The 19,990-nt window shown below is 40.7% G+C and overlaps 1 protein-coding gene across 1 annotated transcript in view; it reads right to left on the reverse strand.

Annotated features, from left to right (window-relative positions):
• The window catches only part of LOC136830003 (repetin-like), a 76,756-nt gene that overhangs the window by 21,084 nt on the left and 35,682 nt on the right, over positions 1–19,990 (reverse strand). The window contains exons 6-7 of the mRNA XM_067089178.1: positions 5,774–5,789; positions 4,942–5,625 (exon numbers count right to left, since the gene is read on the reverse strand). Coding sequence (XP_066945279.1) covers positions 4,942–5,625; positions 5,774–5,789 — 700 coding nt within the window. The remainder of the gene's footprint in view (positions 1–4,941; positions 5,626–5,773; positions 5,790–19,990) is intronic.

Genomic DNA, 19,990 nt, shown 5'->3' on the forward strand with positions numbered 1-19,990 from the left:
GGAGTCCAGTTTAAAACCTCAACAGAGATCAATTTTTATATTAAAACATTGTGCAAATTCTGTTGTTCTATATAACAATGACAATTCACCGAATTTCTATAGATAATTCACCGAATTTCTAAAGTGGAATCCATTTTTAAATCTCAACAATTATTGCAAAATCTGGTTGCAATAAGTTTGCAAATTCTGTTTATGCTGTGTGCAAATTTGCAAATTCTGTTTGCAAATTGTAAAAGTTATTGCAAATTCTGTTGCTCCAAATAATAAGGATATTTCACTGAATTTCTTGGACTGGAATCCGTTTTTAAACCTCATCAGAAACAATTCCTTTTGGTTTTAATACGTACCACAAATTCTTTTTGTTTTTAATAGGTATCGCAAATTCCTTTTTGTTTTGATAAGTATCACAAATTCCTTTTGGCTTTAATACGTATCGCCAATTCCGTTCAGTAGTTTGGTAATGTTATAGGCGACTGATGCTAACTATGTGGGTCAAAGATTGATTAAGAGTTTTTCTGTTGCAGTTTGATTAGTTTGTGAAAATTCTCTGGGCCAATTACGAGAGTCGGCTTTGGGCTGGCCAGTGGTGAGCTCTCTCTCTCTCTCTCTCTCTCTCTCTCTCTCTCTCTCTCTCTCTCTCTCTCTCTCTCTCTCTCTCTCTCTCTCAATAAGGGTGATTTCATCTCTCCCTCATACTAAGGGTAATTTCATATTCTCTCTCTCTCTCTCTCTCTCTCTCTCTCTCTCTCTCTCTCTCTCTCTCTCTCAAAATGCACGATACAATATAATAGTCACGTCATGATTATACAAATGGATATGGACAATAATTACTGTTTTACTATATTAAAAAAAAATCCCGTTATTGGCCAGAATTTCGTAAGTAATTTCTTCTGATTGATTAGCTTTACGTTTCTTTATTGTGTAGTGAATGTCTCATTTAACTCTAACTGCACTTCATATCAGTAATAAATCTAATCTCCAGGTCCTGTAAAAATCAACTTTGTTATGATCAAATTCATTAGCATATAAACACAACACGATGTGATGTTTACATTAATCATAACCTTAAACCTGTTGTGATGAAATGCAGTATGGTAATCAGTCCTTCATTTGATTTATTCTTTAACTCTGTGACACTTTATATCATTATTTATTTGTGTCAATGTTATAATCCCTTAGGCTTGAGGACAATAATTCTCTAGGAAATAGAAACTGCTTGTATTACTCATCTTTGATTTTGTGAATGAAATGCTTTCACCCTTTTTTTCCATGCTTTCTGTTAAGAGAAAGCCCAGAGAAAGGCGAAGGGATGGAGAGAGAGAGAGAGAGAGAGAGAGAGAGAGAGAGAGAGAGAGAGAGAGAGAGAGAGTCGTATAATATTTTCTAGAAAATATAAGCTGCTAATTTTATGAATGAAATTCTTTCTCCCTTTCTTTCTATACTTTCTGTTAAGAGAAAGCCCAGAGAGAGAGAGAGAGAGAGCGAGCTAATATCAAGGAGAACGTGACAATCCACAGAGGTCCTTCTACCCTGAAATCGTTAAACTAGCTTCATATATCTTTCCTTGTGACAGCAAAATAGGGCAATAAATCTGGAAGTCTTGTTTCTCGCTGTTTTACTTTTTTTAAGCTGAAACCATTACTACTCTTTGCCGCTGTTAAACAACCCGTGGAAGAAATGTATGCAAATTTATAGATGCATTTTGTGACGTATGAACGTAACTGGCTGCTTGTTTATATAAAATTCGCGGGCATTGACTTTAAACTTTCTCCATAAACGTATATCAAATAACCAGTATGGACCTCTTGTGTCTTTAAGCATTCTGGGGGAACTTTCACTGGGACCCCATCCCAGACAAACGTTCATAGTCTGTTTGGGGCGTTAAACGTTGTCCGCTTCAACATCGGAAATTCACGCGTCTCAGTTTCATGGGATTGATCGATAACATTAGCGGAATAAATGCTTCCCACCTCGCTACATTTTAGCGGAATTCGCTGGATGCTGCTGCTGCTGCTGCAAATGGTGCGTCGTTTTCTAGCATCAGGTTTAATACGACTCAGTTTGCTGGAGGAGATTTATCTCGGCTCCAACTAGAATGTGGAACAGTTGACCAAACTCTGTCGTGGAATATTCTGGTCTCAAATACTTAGCGAGAGCGATTTCATTCCTGCTCTCTGTTGCTGCTTCTGACGTCATCTCCTGAATTTCAGGTGCATCGGATTTATCTTCTGTTCCCTCATGTTTATTTAATTATTCCTTTTTCTCATAACTTGTCCCTCTCTCTCTCTCTCTCTCTCTCTCTCTCTCTCTCTCTCTCTCTCTCTCTCTCTCTCTCTCTCTGTGTGGTGTGTGTGTGTGTGCAGGCTGATTTCACTTTGGAGCCCTCTTGGGTTTATTATAGTCTGTTGACTCTTTGCTTAAGGGTTTTCAACTGAGAATTAAGAAAAAAGAATGAGACAGAGAGAGAAAACACCAACAGTATTGAGATTCATGTCTTGGAATTATTGTGGAAGGTTTGAGTACTATTTGAATATAAATGTGCTAATTTCATTTATGAAACAGAAGAATGCTGCTCATTTTGACTGTAGTTGAATGGTTGCTGAACAGCGGTAGCCGCTGGAGAGAGAGAGAGAGAGAGAGAAGAGAGAGAGAGAGAGAGAGAGGGAGAGAGAGAGAGAGAGATAAATGTGCCAATCATATTTATGAAACCTCTGTGGAGAGAGAGAGAGAGAGGGAGAGAGAGAGAACTAGTGCCTGTTCAATGTATATTGAATTTGAATACATGAATAATCTCGTGCCGTGAGTTTCAAAACACAATAATCTCGTGATGCTGTTTACCGAAGTCCTGTCAATAAGCTGCCTATTTAATGACGATTTGGGATGAAACGCTGTGTTTGTGAAATGTCCCACTGCAGAGGGACTGCACAGCTTTGTCGTAGCTGGGAAATAATAGTTTGGTATTTTCCGTGGGGCGGCAGTGCCTGCAGTGCACCTCACGTGGTGTACTGCAGGTTCTTTTAAAGGGCGTTGCAGCTGTGGGGTCTTCTCCCAGTTCCACCTTTAGGTCTTGTAATTCATTTCCTTCATTTTCAGGATCTGTTTATATCTTGCTGTCCAACCGCTCCAACTGCCACTTTTCACTGTCTTGAGCGCTGAATGGCCTTTAAAGGTGACCCCGTAGCTTCGCTTCACAGCGTAAATTTCATAAACCAATCAATCAATAGTGTATTATTTTACTTCTGGACTGGTTTGGTAACTAATACTGTCATTGTTGTATGAAATGTATATTTCTGTAGAGGGCAAGTTCCTGCCCAGGGACGTTTCGTACCGTGTGAAAGCACGGAAAAAGGTACTCTCGTTGTGTATGCTTGATTAGGGTCTAGTGGTGAGAGAAGCTTGATCCCCGACTGGACGACGGTAATTCGTTGTTAAAAAGTGTTCAAAACCTTTGGCCCCGTAGGGAGACAATGCCGTCAGTGCATCTTACACAGTACAACATAGGCATTAGTTGAGGTTCTTCGCAGCGTCCCTTCGGCCCCTAGCTGCAACCCCTTTTATTCCTTTTACTGTACCTCAGTTCATATTCTCTTTCTTCCATCTTACTTTCCTCGACCCATTCCTAAAAGTTTTTTCATAGTGCGACTGAGAGGTTTTCCTCCTGTTACACCTTTCAAACCTTTCTACTCTCTTCCTTTTCAGCTCTGAATGACCTCAAAGGTCCCCGTGGTAGGCTTTGGCCAAAATTCTTTATTCCAGAACCTTTGCAGATTGCTAAGAAGTGTAGAGGAAGACATCTTGTTTTATTTCAAAGAATTACAGTTGGATAACAGCCTAGCCAAAACCATCTTGAATTAATCTTTCTGATTACATCCTTTTCCCATTACAATTTGGACTCAGCTTCAGATCAGGCAATAAAGGAAGGCCCCACAGAAGTTTGTGGGAGGAGGTCATTCCCGCTGTGGTGAATCTCCCGTGCAATTGTTCAAACTAATCATTTCCTCCCGAATCTCGGAAGTTCTGGACTCTGGAAGTTGGAGGATGGGAATCCTCGCTGGAGGAAGTTCGGCTTTGCTTATTGCTTCTTGGAGGGATGATGCCTTTCAGGGAATTGTGCAATTGGGTATGTTTCGCTCTTTGGATGTTTTGTATATTGGGTACATTTTGTGTATTAGGTAAAATTTGTGTATTTAGTACATTTTGTATATTAGATACACAGTCCTTTGGCTACATTTTGTATATTAGGTACACTTTCCACTGATTTTTTTATATGCTGTAGGTATAATTTGTTCATTTATATGTTTTGTATATCAGGTACACTTTATTTGGTATTTGGTGTATATGTGGTACAGTTTATCCATTGGGTACATTTTGAATATTAGGTATAATTTGTTCATTGTGTAAATATTGTATATATCAAGTACACTTAGTCCTCTGCGTACATGTTGTATATTACGTAAACTTTGTCCATTAAATGTTTTTGTAATATTAGGTACACTTTTTCTATGGGGTACATTTTGTATATTTGGTACACATGATTCACTAGGTACATTTTATATTAAGTAGAATTTGTTCACCTGTCACGTTTTGTATATTAGGGACACTTTGTCCATAGAATACATCCTGTATATTAGGGACTATTTGTTCATAGAATACATTCTGTATATTAGTGACACTTTGTCCATAGAATACATTCTGTATATTAGTGACACTTTGTCCATGGAATACATTCTGTATATTAGTGACACTTTGTCCATAGAATACATTCTGTATATTAGGGACACTTTGTCCATAGAATACATTCTGTATATTAGTGACACTTTGTCCATGGAATACATTCTGTATATTAGTGACACTTTGTCCATAGAATACATTCTGTATATTAGTGACACTTTGTCCATAGAATACATTCTGTATATTAGTGACACTTTGTCCATAGAATACATTCTGTATATTAGTGACACTTTGTCCATAGAATACATTCTGTATATTAGGGACACTTTGCCCATAGAATACATTCTGTATATTAGTGACACTTTGTCCATAGAATACATTCTGTATATTAGTGACACTTTGTCCATAGAATACATTCTGTATATTAGTGACACTTTGTCCATGGAATACATTCTGTATATTAGTGACACTTTGTCCATAGAATACATTCTGTATATTGGGACACTTTGTCCATAGAATACATCCTGTATATTAGGGACACTTTGTCCATAGAATACATCCTGTATATTAGTGACACTTTGTCCATAGAATACATTCTGTATATTAGGGACACTTTGGTCGTAGAACACATTCTGTATATTAGTGACGCTTTGTCCATAGAATACATTCTGTATATTTGGGACACTTTGCTCACTGGATACGTTTCGTAAATTAGGTACACTTTGTCCATAGCATACATCCTGTATATCAGTGACACTTTGTCCATAGAATGTATCCTGTATATTAGCGACACTTTGTCCATAGATCTGTATATTAGGGACACTTTGCCCACTGGGTACATTTCGTAAATGAGGTACACTTTGTCCATTGAATAGTTTAGATATTAAGTACACTTCGTCCATTGGGTGCTTTTTGGGTAGAAAAGCTCCATTGGGTACATTTTCTCCATTATGCCTAAAAAAGATAAGCAGATTGAAAACTTAATGTGCTAAATACTTCATGTGTAGGTACAGAAATATCTACCAGTTCATAAGACTCAGGAGACATCTCCGTGTTTATATTTTAATAAAATCTGTTTACAGAGGTGTATAAAAACTCTCACAGTGGATGGTCTCCACCTAAACGATGAATTATGAAGACAAAGAGATTCTAATGGAGCCATATTATATCGGGAAAGCGCAGTAATCAGATTAACTTATTGATACGGGAAAAGGGTCGATGATAAGAACAGATAAGAATTGGGAGAGGATGGAGTGGTCTTGGTAGAACCTTATTTTGTGTAGTGGGATTTATCCCATCCCATTAAGAATGGACTACAGGAGAGAGGTTATTTATTTATTTAATATTATTTTGTGATTAAACCCTTTCTGTTTTGAGCAAACTTTAGGGGAGAGGGAGAAATAGAAAACTGGTAACTGAACAGCTTTGAGAGAGAGAGAGAGAGAGAGAGAGAGAGAGAGAGAGAGAGAGAGAGAGAGTGGATGGTGCACAAAGTTTTCTTTTTTGTTTTTGTTTATTTTGTGATTTAACCCATTCTGTTAAAGACGAATATTAGGGGAAAGAGAAAACTGGTAACAGAGAGGGAGAGAGACAGACAGAGAGAGAGAGAAGTTGATGGTGCCGAAGTTTATGTATTTTGTTTATTTTGTGATTACACCTATTCTGATGTAGACAAATTTTAGGGCAGAGAAAAACCTGTTAATAGAGAGAGAGAGAGAGAGAGAGAGAGAGAGAGAGAGAGAGAGAGAGATGATGCACGAAGTTTGTTCATTTTGTAATTGAGCCCATTCTGGTATGGACAATTTTAGGGCAGAGAGAAAGCTGGTAGAGAGAGAGAGAGAGAGAGAGAGAGAGAGAGAGAGAGAGAGAGAGAGAGAGAGAGAGAGAGAGAAGGGGAGGCGCACGAAGCATGAATTATTTATTGAAAAAAGATAATTTTGTTTGACGAATCAGCTGGGTCCGATAAACATTTTACCAACATCACCCGTGGTATAATTACTACAGAAATAGTTTCAAAAGTTCAAATGTCCCAGTTATTACGAACAGAATATTCGTTCTTTCAGACAACCAAAATGCAACGGCTGGTACGCTTGGCCATTTGACTATAATTATCATTATACATTTTTAAATTTTGCAGACGTATTTTTTTAGTGGAAATTTATTCCCCGTTATCAGAAGCATCAGGTCTTTATGGCATTATAAATACACCGGGTTTTTAAGCTGACACCTTTTTTCATTTATGTGAAGTCTAATTTGGAAATGTGATATATTTGGTTTTTAGTTTTCTATAAAAGAAAACTATTATGTCGGCTTTGTCTGTCCGTCCGAATTTTTTCTGTTCGCCCTCAGATCTTAAAACCTACTTAGGCTAGAGGGCTTCAAATTAGTATGTTGATCATCCACCCTCCAATCATCAAACTTACCAGATTGCAGCCCTGTAGCCTTAGTAATTTAAGGTTAAAGCCTGGCAACGGTATAGGACAGGCCACCACCTGGCCGTGGTTAAAGTTTCATGAGCCGCGGCTCATACAGCATTAATGCGAGACCACCGAAAGATAGCTCTATTTTCGGTGGCCTTGATTATACGCTGTACAGATAACTGGATTGCGCCGAAGAAACGTCGGCGCATTTTGTACTTAATATTTAAAACGAAGTCCCCTTCTGTTTCCAGATAATTTCCATTTCAGACCCATCTGTTTTTCTCCTCCCATCCCCTTAATGGGTTATTTGGTCAGTTTGGGCAAGATACAGACACCAGGAGGGGTGTCCCGTAGGACTCTGTATCTCGACAGATATGAGAATACGTCCATTCTGCAGCAAAGCATGTCGTTAACATATGTCGGCAACTTGTCGCTCACACATCATAAACAGGTTAAGCACACGTCAACGACTTGTTGGTAGTCTTCACCAGAAGCTTCTTTCGATTGTCCACAGAATCGTTACTCAGTTGCTTTCGTCGACTTATTTTCAACATGTTTGTGACATGTATTCAATAAGTTGCCGACCTGAGTTTATAACATGATTAAAGGCTCTTGTGCTACTCCTGTTACGGTCCGAGTTTTGACATGGTGACACAAGTTAGGATCAAAGAAGAAACTTAAAATAGTGCAGCAGATAATTGCATATTTCATAAGAATCGTTCAGATAGTGAAACAAGCATGAAATTTTGCACAAGTGCTCTTTAAAGTTCCCTCTATCAGAAAAGGGCGCTGGCCACGCAAAAAATTTAATATGGCGGCCAAATTCCAAGATGGCGGCCAGTATCGACAGATTTTGGCTAATTTTTCACTAGAATGGCATGTATTTGCTTCTAGCAATATGGTAAAGCTTTTCCATACTATTTCTTGTGAATATTATGTTTCTGTAGCTTCCCAGTACAGTTTACCTTTAAATATGGGGGCTATATGGCTGCCAAGAAAAGGTAGAAACAATAATTATAATGAGAAATAATGCCCGTTCAACAATTATCGTTTTAAGCATGGATCTTGGTTTCTGTGGTTTTAGATCCTAATGAGGCCATCTCTTTCGAATAACTCATCAATTTTGAAGGAAAATTAATAAATGTAAAAGAGTGTATGTCTGCACACAACCAGGGCACACTGGTGACATCACTGCTGTGTAACTCAGCATGGGGTTCAGTGCCAGCTAATCCAGCTTTACTAATCCTGTAGTCTTAGACTATACCCTTTCCAAAATGTATAGATCTCTCTGGCGTGGTTGTCTGGGTCTTCGCAGGTAAGGCATATATGCCAAATGTATAACAACAACAGCGAGATAAAATCATTTCTCCCATTACAGATATCAAATAAAACCTTTTTCGTTACGCAGAATTCCAAGTCTATTACATAGGTTCACGATTGATAATGTTTTTTAAGCAATTACAAGAAACGGAATCAGAGTTTCTATCAATATGGCATCTCATTTTGGTGGTGTTGCCAGTACCTCACACACGGATCCACGTGCGTTTAAATCCACGGGTAAGCAGCTTAGATTTTCTCTAGGGAGCACTTTCGGTGGTCACGGTCATCACGGTATTATTATGTCTGGAGGCATTTCTCGTTTCTACATATACCTTGATTTCTTAACATCGTAGGTAAAGAATAAATTGGTAAGCAACGAAATATGAAATAAAGCATAATAGTAAGTTTGGCAAGAGAAAATAAACATTCGTATACAGACAGATCTTTAAGAAGGTTGATGGGCGCAAATTTCTCTTGGAAAGGCAAGATGTAACTGTAGCTCGGTCAAGATTTTTGAGAGAGATGAAGCGTCGCAAGGAGTCAGGGCAGAAATTCGTGTATCTCGACGAAACTTGGGTCAATCAAAATTACACTGGGCTCAAGTGAAGTCTTATATGGCGAAAAAGAATACGTTCAAACTGGCAGACCTTAAAATTTTAGTGCAAGAAGCATCGAACAATGTCACGGCGGAAAACTGGAAGAATGCAGCGAGCACGTAGAGAAAATTCAAAAAGAGGATGCCCGGCAAGATGTGGCTGTAGACAAGTTGGTTGACAGTTTTGTCATCAACATAGCTGATAGCTCTGATGACTAGTTTTCTGAATAAATTGTATATAAAAAAGAGAGGATTAGGCCTACAGGGGAAACCTCTCTCGAAAAACAAAACGCACCTTGACTTTTACCTCAGTGGTGGTGTGGAAAAAAGTTTGATTGAAAAAAAGTAGTCTTTTAAAACTTAAGATGATCGTTACTCCTCGTTATAGATAATATATAGGCGACAAAGAAGTTTATTTTAATTCGTATTTCGAAAAATGAACAAGAAATATATCACCTATTTCTATAGCATTAATTAAATACTTTTAAGTATCTAATTGTGTAATAATGATAAATGTACATCTATCTACAAGTACTGACAAAATAGATAAAGTGATCATATGTTAAAAAAAAAAAAGCCGTAAGATTTAGAAAAGAGAGAGAGAGAGCAGGGCGGAGTAGGAAGGAGATTAAAGTACCTGGAAATCAAAAGCCCCAAAAATCTTATAAGTATAGCCTCAGGGTTTGTCTCGAAGACATTTAAAGGTCTGTCACACACGTGTCAGTAGCCTGTTTTCGTAAAACTGGCAACAGGGCAGATCTTTAAAAGCCTCGCCAGAGAGATCTGTTCGTCGTGGCAAGAGTATAGTAGTTGTAGTATAGTTTAGTTTAGTGTCCCAAATGCTTTCTAACAGCCCCAGACCAGCTATAGTTAGATAGCCGCACCTGAATAGACAGGATGTGCCAGCGCGGGAGAGCCGAGCCAAGGGTATGGGGGCTGTACATGATGGTTCATGTACTTACCCGGATGGTGTACAGATCACACGGGACTTAAATGGCACTGGATGAATGATCGGGCTAGGTGTAGGGAGACCGAACCTAGTTGAATCCCATACAGGAATGTGTGCTTTGTTTAAGGTGGTAAAAGGATAACCCCTCGGCCTTAATCAAAAGTGAAATCATGGCAGAATGTGATGCCAATCCAATATTGAGCAGTAGAAAAACAAACTGGAGTTTGTGTTGTCTTTGTCAGAAGGACAAAAGAGGTGAGCACTTGACAAAGAACCCTGTGCCACCAAACACTGCAATACCAAAGCCACCCACAGATATCTTGGGGCCACAGCTTGCACTGGAGTATCAGTGGCTAGACAAGGTCATAGTCACCCAGGAAATAGATGATGCAGTGAATCTGACGTGGTCAGCTCATCACGCTTCAATGAAGAGAAGCCCAGAATTTGAAGTAACCATAACTTCATTGCTTCCTCTCCTGCGTGATCAGGCTCATTCTGTTGCTACGATCAAACACGTGATGCAGAAAGTGCAGGATGTCACTGATTTTCTGAACCCTGGCCAGATACCCATAATCACAGCTGATCAGCCAATCTATGCCGTAGCAAAGCAGGTGCAGTGGCAGTGGCCTGATCAGTATGGCGAAGACAAGTATCTGGTAATGTTTGGTGGTCTGCACATTGAGATGGCAGCAATGACATCTCTTGGTACTCTTCTTCATGGCAGTGGTTGGACAGGAGCTCTGGTGGAGGCAGGAGTTGCTTCATCTGGAACTGCAGAATCCTTCCTGTCAGCTGCAAGTGTAACCAGGACACGGCAGATGCACCAGGTTACAGCCTCTAGTTTGTACAAACTCCTGAGGACAGCATACACTGACTACTGTGCTGAGAAAGCAAACAACAATGAGCAGGCATTAGAGTTTGAGGAGTGGTGTGACCTTCGAAGACAGCAGAGTCCACAGTTCCACTTCTGGCACATGGTGTTGTCTATGGAACTTGTGATATTCCTACTGATCAGGTCCTTCCGTGAGGCCAATTTTGTCCTCTACTGCCAGGCATTGCATGAGCTGATACCCTACTTCTTTTCCAACAATAATACAAACTATGCTCGTTGGCTGCCTATTCACCTCAGGGACATGCTTACCTAGAGAGTTCACACCCAGAGTTGCACAAGGAGTTCAAGGCTGGCAACTTTGTTGTGCACAAGACCAGTCGCCAGTTCTCAGCAATGGCTCTTGACCAAGCTCATGAGCAGACCAATGCCTTTATAAAGGCTGATGGCGGAGCCATTGGGCTGACTGAAGATCCGTCAGCACTCAGAAGATGGATGGTGGCTGGCCCAGAGATCATCCGCTTGGTGTCTGCATACGAAACAGAGGTTCAAAGTAAGGAGTCTAATGAGCAGACAACACACCATGAACAAACACCTCATGCGCAGAAGACATTCTTGGAGAGAGTCAGCAAGCTGTCATTGGCTTTGCAACACTTGGGAAGTCCTTTTCAGGAAGAGAGCCAGGATCTGTATTCCATTGACAACAAAGACATTGCCCACCCCAGCTCAGCAGAACTTCTACAGACACACCTTGACAGAGGCCGCACTAAATTTCAGAAGTTTTCAGACTCTTTGGCAAACAATGCAGTCTCCTTCTATGAGCCGATAAAGAAGAACAGAACTGACTTCTTCAGGCAAGAAGCTGCTCCTGTAGAACAGTCAAAGCAGAAACTTCTGAAGGAGGATTGCCAGCTTTTCTCAAAGCTATTTATATCCTGTCAGAGCCGTGAATGTGATCTGCAGGAATTCTTCCAGCACGAGAATCAAACATTCCCAGCTTCCCTTAGTGAGGGTGGTAGGCTGTACACATGTCAGAAGTCTCAGCTGACCTCGGTCCTGGAGAGTCATGTTACACTAGAAGACAAAGAACCAAAGACTGATGTCCTCATTGTAGATGGATCAGCTTTGGTCCATGCCTTGCCACCAAAGAAAGGAAAGACCTTTGAGGGCTATGTACTTTGCGACTTCTTGCCTGTGATACAATCCTATAGCAGCAAGTACACATCATCACATCTTGTATTTGATGTATACAATACATCCAGCCTCAAAGCTGAGACCAGGCTCCAACGTGGTCAAGGAGGAAGGCGCAAGGTGACAGACAAGAACACAATTCCATCCAACTGGCGCAATTTCCTAAGACACGATGCCAACAAGACAGAGTTGTTCCAGTTCCTGGCAGACAAAGTTGCCCAGATGTCTGCCACAAATGTTGTCATTGCCACGAAAGGGTCTGCTGTCCTCAGCACTCATGAGGCTAGTCTTCAGGGACTGGAAAAGTGCTCTCATGAGGAAGCTGACACCCGCATCTTTCTCCATGACAAATATGCCACAGAACATGGAGCCAAGACCATCACGGTTAAAGCAAATGACACAGATGTTCTTGTCGTTGCAGTCAGTGCTTTCTCCACTCTCCACAATCTAGGGCTAGAGAAGCTATGGGTGGCATTTGGCCAAGGCCAGAGCCTGCGCTGGATTGCTGTGCATGACCTGTGCAACTCTCTGGGCCAGGAGAAGGTGAATGGCATGCTCTTCTTCCATGCGTTCACAGGCTGTGATACAGTGTCAGCCTTCCGGAGCAAGGGCAAGAAGACCGCCTGGCAGACATGGAACATCTTTCCAGAGGCCTCCACTGTGTTCTCCAAACTGAGTCACTACCCTCTCAGAGTGGAAGAGAGTGACCTGAAGGTCCTGGAGAGGTTTGTCATACTTATGTATGAAAGATCCAGCACTGCTGGCACTGTGGATGAGGCTAGACTTGATATGTTTGCCAGAAAACAAAGGGCATAGGAGGCCATTCCACCAACCAGGGGAGCTCTCCTCCAACACACCAAGCGTGCTGCGTACCAGGCTGGTTGTGTGTGGGGCAGGCCACCCAGTGTCAGCCACAGCCAGAGAACCCTGCTGAGTGGGGATGGCAAAAGTCTGGTGAAGCATGGCAAGTCCTCTGGACAACCAACTCGCCCTTAGCCAAGAGTTGCCAACAGCTTACCAAATGTGGATGCAAAGCAGGCTGTCGGGAAAGGTGCAAGTGCTACAAGCTGGGTCTTCCCTGCACAGCTCTGTGCACTTGCAAATGTGAAGTCTAGATAAATATTGCCCTCTCTTCAGTAGATAATCTAGCTTGAGCATCCAACGTGTCATGCTATGCCTACCTTCTTATCCTCGAATTTTTCAAAGGTGTAGGTTGAGAGACCTATACATAGATTGGTTGCGTTTAGTCCGTATTTCTCTTCTTTTCTTTTTATGGTTACAGTCTTAGACACAATGTTGTATGTGACCATACCATTACTATTTCAGTTGAAAATAGCATATTAGTTAAACTGTCTGATCACATGAATATACCATTAAATAAAAACAGTTGGTCTCTATGTCTGCTAGCGCTGTGGATAGAAAAAAAAAAACTTTTATGGCAACCATTTTGTACGCCATCTTGGTTACAATTCATTTAGTAAGGGTTTTCAATAAAATGTGTGGTATGGAACATTTTATAACCTAAAAGTCGAGGTTTAAAAAAAAAAAACTGGCATATTCCATCCAATAGATGCTCCCAAACCAGTGAATCTCAACATAGATGGCGGCCATTTTGAAAAATAGCCGCCATCTTGGATTTTCAGGTGGCCAGCGCCCTTTTCTAAGAGAGCGTAGTCTTAGGAATGTTTGTGCCAAATTTCATGCTTGTTTCACTATCTGAACGATTTTTACAGCAATCTGCTGCACTACTACGGGGCCAAAGGTTTTGAACACTTTTTAACAACGAATTACCGTCGTCCAGTCCGGGATCAAGCTTCTCTCACCACTAGACCCTAATCAAGCATACACAACGAGAGTACCTTTTTCCGTGCTTTCACACGGTACGAAACGTCCCTGGGCAGGAACTTGCCCTCTACAGAAATATACATTTCATACGACAATGACAGTATTAGTTACCAAACCAGTCCAGAAGTAAAATAATACACTATTGATTGATTGGTTTATGAAATTTACGCTGTGAAGCGAAGCTACGGGGTCACCTTTGAAGGCCATTCAGCGCTCAAGACAGTGAAAAGTGGCAGTTGGAGCGGTTGGACAGCAAGATATAAACAGATCCTGAAAATGAAGGAAATGAATTACAAGACCTAAAGGTGGAACTGGGAGAAGACCCCACAGCTGCAACGCCCTTTAAAAGAACCTGCAGTGCACCACGTGAGGTGCACTGCAGGCACTGCCGCCCCACGGAAAATACTGAACTATTATTTCCCAGCTACGACAAAGCTGTGCAGTCCCTCTGCAGTGGGACATTTCACAAACACAAATCGTCATTTCATAGGCAGCTTATTGACAGGACTTCGGTAAACAGCATCACGAGATTACTGTGTTTTGAAACTCACGGCACGAGATTATTCATGTATTCAAATTCAATATACATTGAACATGCACTAGTTCTCTCTCTCTCCCTCTCTCTCTCTCTCTCCACAGAGGTTTCATAAATATGATTGGCACATTTATCTCTCTCTCTCTCTCTCTCTCTCTCTCTCTCTCTCTCTCTCTCTCTCCAGCGGCTACTGCTGTTCAGCAACCATTCAGCTGCAGTCAAAATGAGCAGCATTCTTCTGTTTCATAAATGAAATTAGCACATTTATATTCAAATAGTACTCAAACCTTCCACAATAATTCCAAGACACGAATCTCACTACTGTTGGTGTTTTCTCTCTTTGTCTCATTCTTTTTTCTTAATTCTCAGTTGAAAACCCTCAAGCAAAGAGTCAACAGACTATAATAAACCCAAGAGGGCTCCAAAGTGAAATCAGCCTGCACACACACACACACACACCACAGAGAGAGAGAGAGAGAGAGAGAGAGAGAGAGAGAGAGAGAGAGAGAGAGAGAGAGAGAGAGAGGGACAAGTTATGAGAAAAAGGAATAATTAAATAAACATGAGGGAACAGAAGATAAAACCGATACACCTGAAATTCAGGAGATGACGTCAGAAGCAGCAACAGAGAGCAGGAATGAAATCGCTCTCGCTAAGTATTTGAGACCAGAATATTCCACGACAGAGTTTGGTCAACTGTTCCACATCCTAGTTGGAGCCGAGATAAATCTCCTCCAGCAAACTGAGTCGTATTAAACCTGATGCTAGAAAACGACGCACCATTTGCAGCAGCAGCAGCAGCATCCAGCGAATTCCGCTAAAATGTAGCGAGGTGGGAAGCATTTATTCCGCTAATGTTAGCGATCAATCCCATGAAATTGAGACGCGTGAATTTCCGATGTTGAAGCGGACAACGTTTAACGCCCCAAACAGACTATGAACGTTTGTCTGGGATGGTGTCCCAGTGAACGTTCCCCCAGAATGCTTAAAGACACAAGAGTTCCATATATTCTTTCAATTGATATACTTTTATGGAGAAAGTTTAAAGTCAATGCCCGCGAATTTTATATAAACAAGCAGCCAGTTACGTTCATACGTCACAAAGTGCACCTATAAATTTGCATACATTTCTTCCATGGGTTGTTTAACAGCGGCAAAGAGTAGTAATGGTTTCAGCTTAAAAAAAGTAAAACAGCGAGAAAAAAGACTTCCAGATTTATTGCCCTATTTTGCTGTCACAAGGAAAGATATATGAAGCTAGTTTAACGATTTCAGGGTAGAAGGACCTCTGTGGATTGTCACGTTCTCCTTGATATTAGCTCGCTCTCTCTCTCTCTCTCTCTCTCTCTCTCTCTCTCTCTCTCTCTCTCTCTCTCTCTCTCTCTCTCTGGGCTTTCTCTTAACAGAAAGTATAGAAAGAAAGGGAGAAAGAATTTCATTCATAAAATTAGCAGCTTATATTTTCTAGAAAATATTATACCATTTCGCTCTCTCTCTCTCTCTCTCTCTCTCTCTCTCTCTCTCTCTCTCTCTCTCTCTCTCTCTCTCTCTCTCTCTCTCCATGCCCTTCGCCTTTCTCTGGGTCTTCTCTTAACAGAGAGTATGGAAAGAAAGGGAGAAAGCATTTCATTCACAAAATCAAAGATGAGTAATTCAAACAGTTTCTATTTCCTAGAGAATTATTGTCCTCAAGTCTACGGGATTATGATGTTTACAGAAATAAATAATGATATAAAGTGTCATAGAGTAAAAGAATAAATCAAATGAGGGACTGATTACCATACTGCATTTCATCACAACAGGTTTAAGCTTATGATTAATGTAAACATCACATCGTGTTGTGTTTATATGCTACTGTGTTTGATCATAAAGTTAATCTTTACAGGACCTGAAGATTAAATTTATTACTGATATATGAAGTGCAGTTAGAGTTAAATGAGACATTCACTAACACAATAAAGAAACGTAAACCTAATCAATCAGAAGAAATTACATACGAAATTCTGCTCGAAAAACACGATTTGTTTTTTATATAGTAAAACACTAATTATTGTCCATATCCATTTGTATAATCATGACGTGACTATCTTCAGAAACAAATAATGTATCGTACATTTCGAGAGAGAGAGAGAGAGAGAGAGAGAGAGAGAGAGAGAGAGAGAGAGAGCTCACCACTGGCCAGCCCAAACAGCCCAAAACCGACTCTCGTAATTGGTCCAGAGAATTTTCATAAACCAATCAAAGTGCGGCAGAAAAACTCTTAATTAATCTCTGACCCGCATAGTTGGCACCAGTCGCCTATAACATTACCAAACTACTGAACGAAATTGGCGATACGTATTAAAACCAAAAGGAATTTGTGATACTTATTAAAACCAAAAAGAATTCGTGGTAAGTATTAAAACCAAAAGGATTTGTTTCTGATGAGGTTTAAAAACGGATTCCACTCCAAAAAATTCAGTGAAATATCCTTATTATTTGGAGCAACAAAATTTGCAATAAGTTTTACAATTTGCAAACAGAATTTGCAAATTTGCATACAGCATAGGCAGAATTTGCAAAGTTATTGCAAACAGAATTTGCAATAATTGTTGAGATTTAAAAATGGATTCCATTTCAGAAATTCGGTGAATTATCATTATTATATAGAACAACAGAATTTGCGCAATGTTTTAATACAAAAATTGATCTCTGTTGAAGTTTTAAATTGGACCCCACTTCAAAAATTCCTTGACTATCATCATATAAAAAATCAAGAACTCCATATATTATCTCAAATGACGTCAGTACAAGGTACAACGGGGGATAATAACATATCCTAATCATATATTCTCTCAATTGACATCAGTACAAGGTACAACGGGGAATTATAACATATCCTGTGGGTATAAGGACAGGTACAAGGTAAGTCTAGGTACCATTAGGATACAATGGATACTCAGTTTAGGTTAGGATATTCTGAGCGTTCCATGAAGTGAAGAGGTTCAATTAATCTTGTGAAAACTTTGTTTTTAGACATTATAGAAAAGAAAACACACTAATAAACGAGAAAAGAAAAAAAAAAGACTAACAGCAAAGAAGGGTGCACTGGAGTCTACTGTATGTATTCACAAACTAAGAAAGACGAATTGAATTTGCATAAATACAAAAAACCATTTGTTTAAGTTTCCTTGTGAAGACTTTCTCTGCAGATGTAAATCCTCTGTAGAAAATAAAAGCTTTAAAACAAATAAATAAAAAAGACTTTGGACAGAACGGAGATCTTACATCTACATAAACAAGGACTTCATATTCTGTATCTCGATATCCACCGTTCATTTTCGATCTATCATGGAACAACTAAAATATAAAACTAAAGATAAAAGCATCTACCGAATCCTCAGCATTCTCTCTCTCTCTCTCTCTCTCTCTCTCTCTCTCTCTCTCTCTCTGTCATCACAGTCACTCTCAGCACCGTCACTTTGACAAAAAGAAAAAAAGAAACTCCCTCACTCAACGCATACGTTCCTTCTCTCTCTCTCTCTCTCTCTCTCTCTCTCTCTCTCTCTCACCCAGTCACCCTCAGCACCGTCAATTTGACAAAAGAAAAGAACAAAAGAGAAAATCCCTCACTCAAAGGCGGACGTTCTTCCTCCCCCATCTTTCATCGCCAGAGGCACTTGGCAAGGTCTTCCCAGGTCATGTTATGGCCGTCATCACACCTCCTCAACAACGGCTGTAAATTACTGATAAAGGACGGATACAATAGGAGGAGGAGGAGGAGGAGGAGGAGGCGGCGGGTGGGGAAGGTTCGGGACTGACGTTGGCTGGGAGGCTGAGGAAGAATTGAGGTCGGTGGAAGGCCAATTCTTTTGAGCGCGTAGCTGAGAAGATTAAGTGATGGTAAAGGAAATGAAAAGGTTGAGGTAGAGTTGAGGGAGGCTGAGGTGTGGTTAGGTGTTGAGGCAGAGGCTAAATGTCTTTTTCTATTCAAACCCACATCCACAAACTCGAAGAAACCAAAAATAACTTCATCCTCTGGTCTTAAGAGCTTGTCATCTTTGATTAGACGAATGATTAAATGTGGCTTATGAAGGAGCAGTGGTCTAAGACTACTTGTTACCAGCCAGGTGGAGGCACTCTACCTGCACATGAATGAGGCATCGATCTCATTGATGGTTTTATAAAAGAGGAGAGTCTTTTCAGCGAATCCCAAAAGGTTACGACCAAACCAGAACTTGGAAAACCAAAAGACAAACCTTGAAATTATACTCAGGAAGAAAAACTTTGCAACAACTCATGAGTCACACGAAGAGAACATAATTTCGTTACAAAAGCGGCGACATCTTTGTTAAGGTTGTCTTTTAAATCAAAGATCAACAATCCATTTGCAACATGAGGTATCAAAGAGCATTCGGAAAAAGCTCTTTCCCAGAAGAATCCAAACACAACTCGAGCCATCAGCAGGAGAATGACCAAGACATCTTCCCATCTGCGGTAAGTGTCAGGCAAACACCAAACTTCACAAAACATCGCAGCTTTGCCTCAGAGAAGACAAACATCAAACACATCCTTTTCTGGGAAGTCTTGAGAATCCTGACTCAATCGTCAATAAACTTGGGTTTCCTTCCATTTGCTAAATTCTCTCTCTGCTCTTTATGTCCCCTTCTGAAAGAGGCAATCCATCCAGGCACCTTTAAGTGCTTGCACCACAGACCTTGCAGCGTCTCTCCCAAAGTTGATGCGTCGATGCCTGAGGTCACGTGACCCTTTTCACTTGACGTCATACTGTCTGTATACGTCACTTCAGGTGGTGTCATACCAGCCACAGCACACTAAGCGTTTTGAAACTTATTTTATATAACCCAAATTCAAACCACATTGTTGGGATGATGTACAATTTACATGACAGCTTACATGAGTAGAATTTACATGAATATTCCTGGTAATAAGCAAACAACTAGCTGGAAAGCAATAAATCATAAAAATATCCATCGATTTTATGATGTTCAGGCTGTCAAGCAAAGCACTGGTGCACTTTCGGCCATTCAATGCCCAAGACAGTGAAAAGAATTGGAGTTGGAGTGGTTGGACAGCAAGATAAAGAGATCCAGAAAACAGAGGAGATGAAATACAAGGACATAAAGAAGGAACTGGGAGAAAACCCCGCAGCTGCATTAAGAAGTAAAAGTTAGAGGTGCTGGACAGCAAGGAAGAAGAAAGGAAGCGGGAATGAAGGTAAAGATTAAAAGGTAACATCATTTAAGTACCGAAGGGACGCTGCAAACATCCTTTAGTAAATGCCTACAGTGCGCCACGTGAGGTGCACTGACGGTACTATCCCCTTAACGAAGAGTATAACCGGCCAGAAATAGTGAATTTCCATCCTTAAAATGAATAGGGGAAAGGGGGTTTAGAGGTGGGGAACTCTCGGGTAATCTTGTAAGGCTTTGGAAACCCGCAGGGGAAACCATCTAGAGGTGATCTCGGGAGGGGTAGGGAAGGGAGAGTGGGGATGGGAGTGAGGGGGAGGCTGAGGAATGCAGAGTTGATGGGAGTGGATGGAGGGAGAGAGGGAGGGAGGGAGGGATGGAGGGAGGGAGGGAGGGAGAGAGGGAGGGAGAGAGGGAGGGAGGGAGGGCGAAGGGGAAAAGGG

This window comes from Macrobrachium rosenbergii, chromosome 45 (assembly GCF_040412425.1).
Source record: "Macrobrachium rosenbergii isolate ZJJX-2024 chromosome 45, ASM4041242v1, whole genome shotgun sequence".
Lineage (NCBI taxonomy): Eukaryota > Metazoa > Arthropoda > Malacostraca > Decapoda > Palaemonidae > Macrobrachium > Macrobrachium rosenbergii.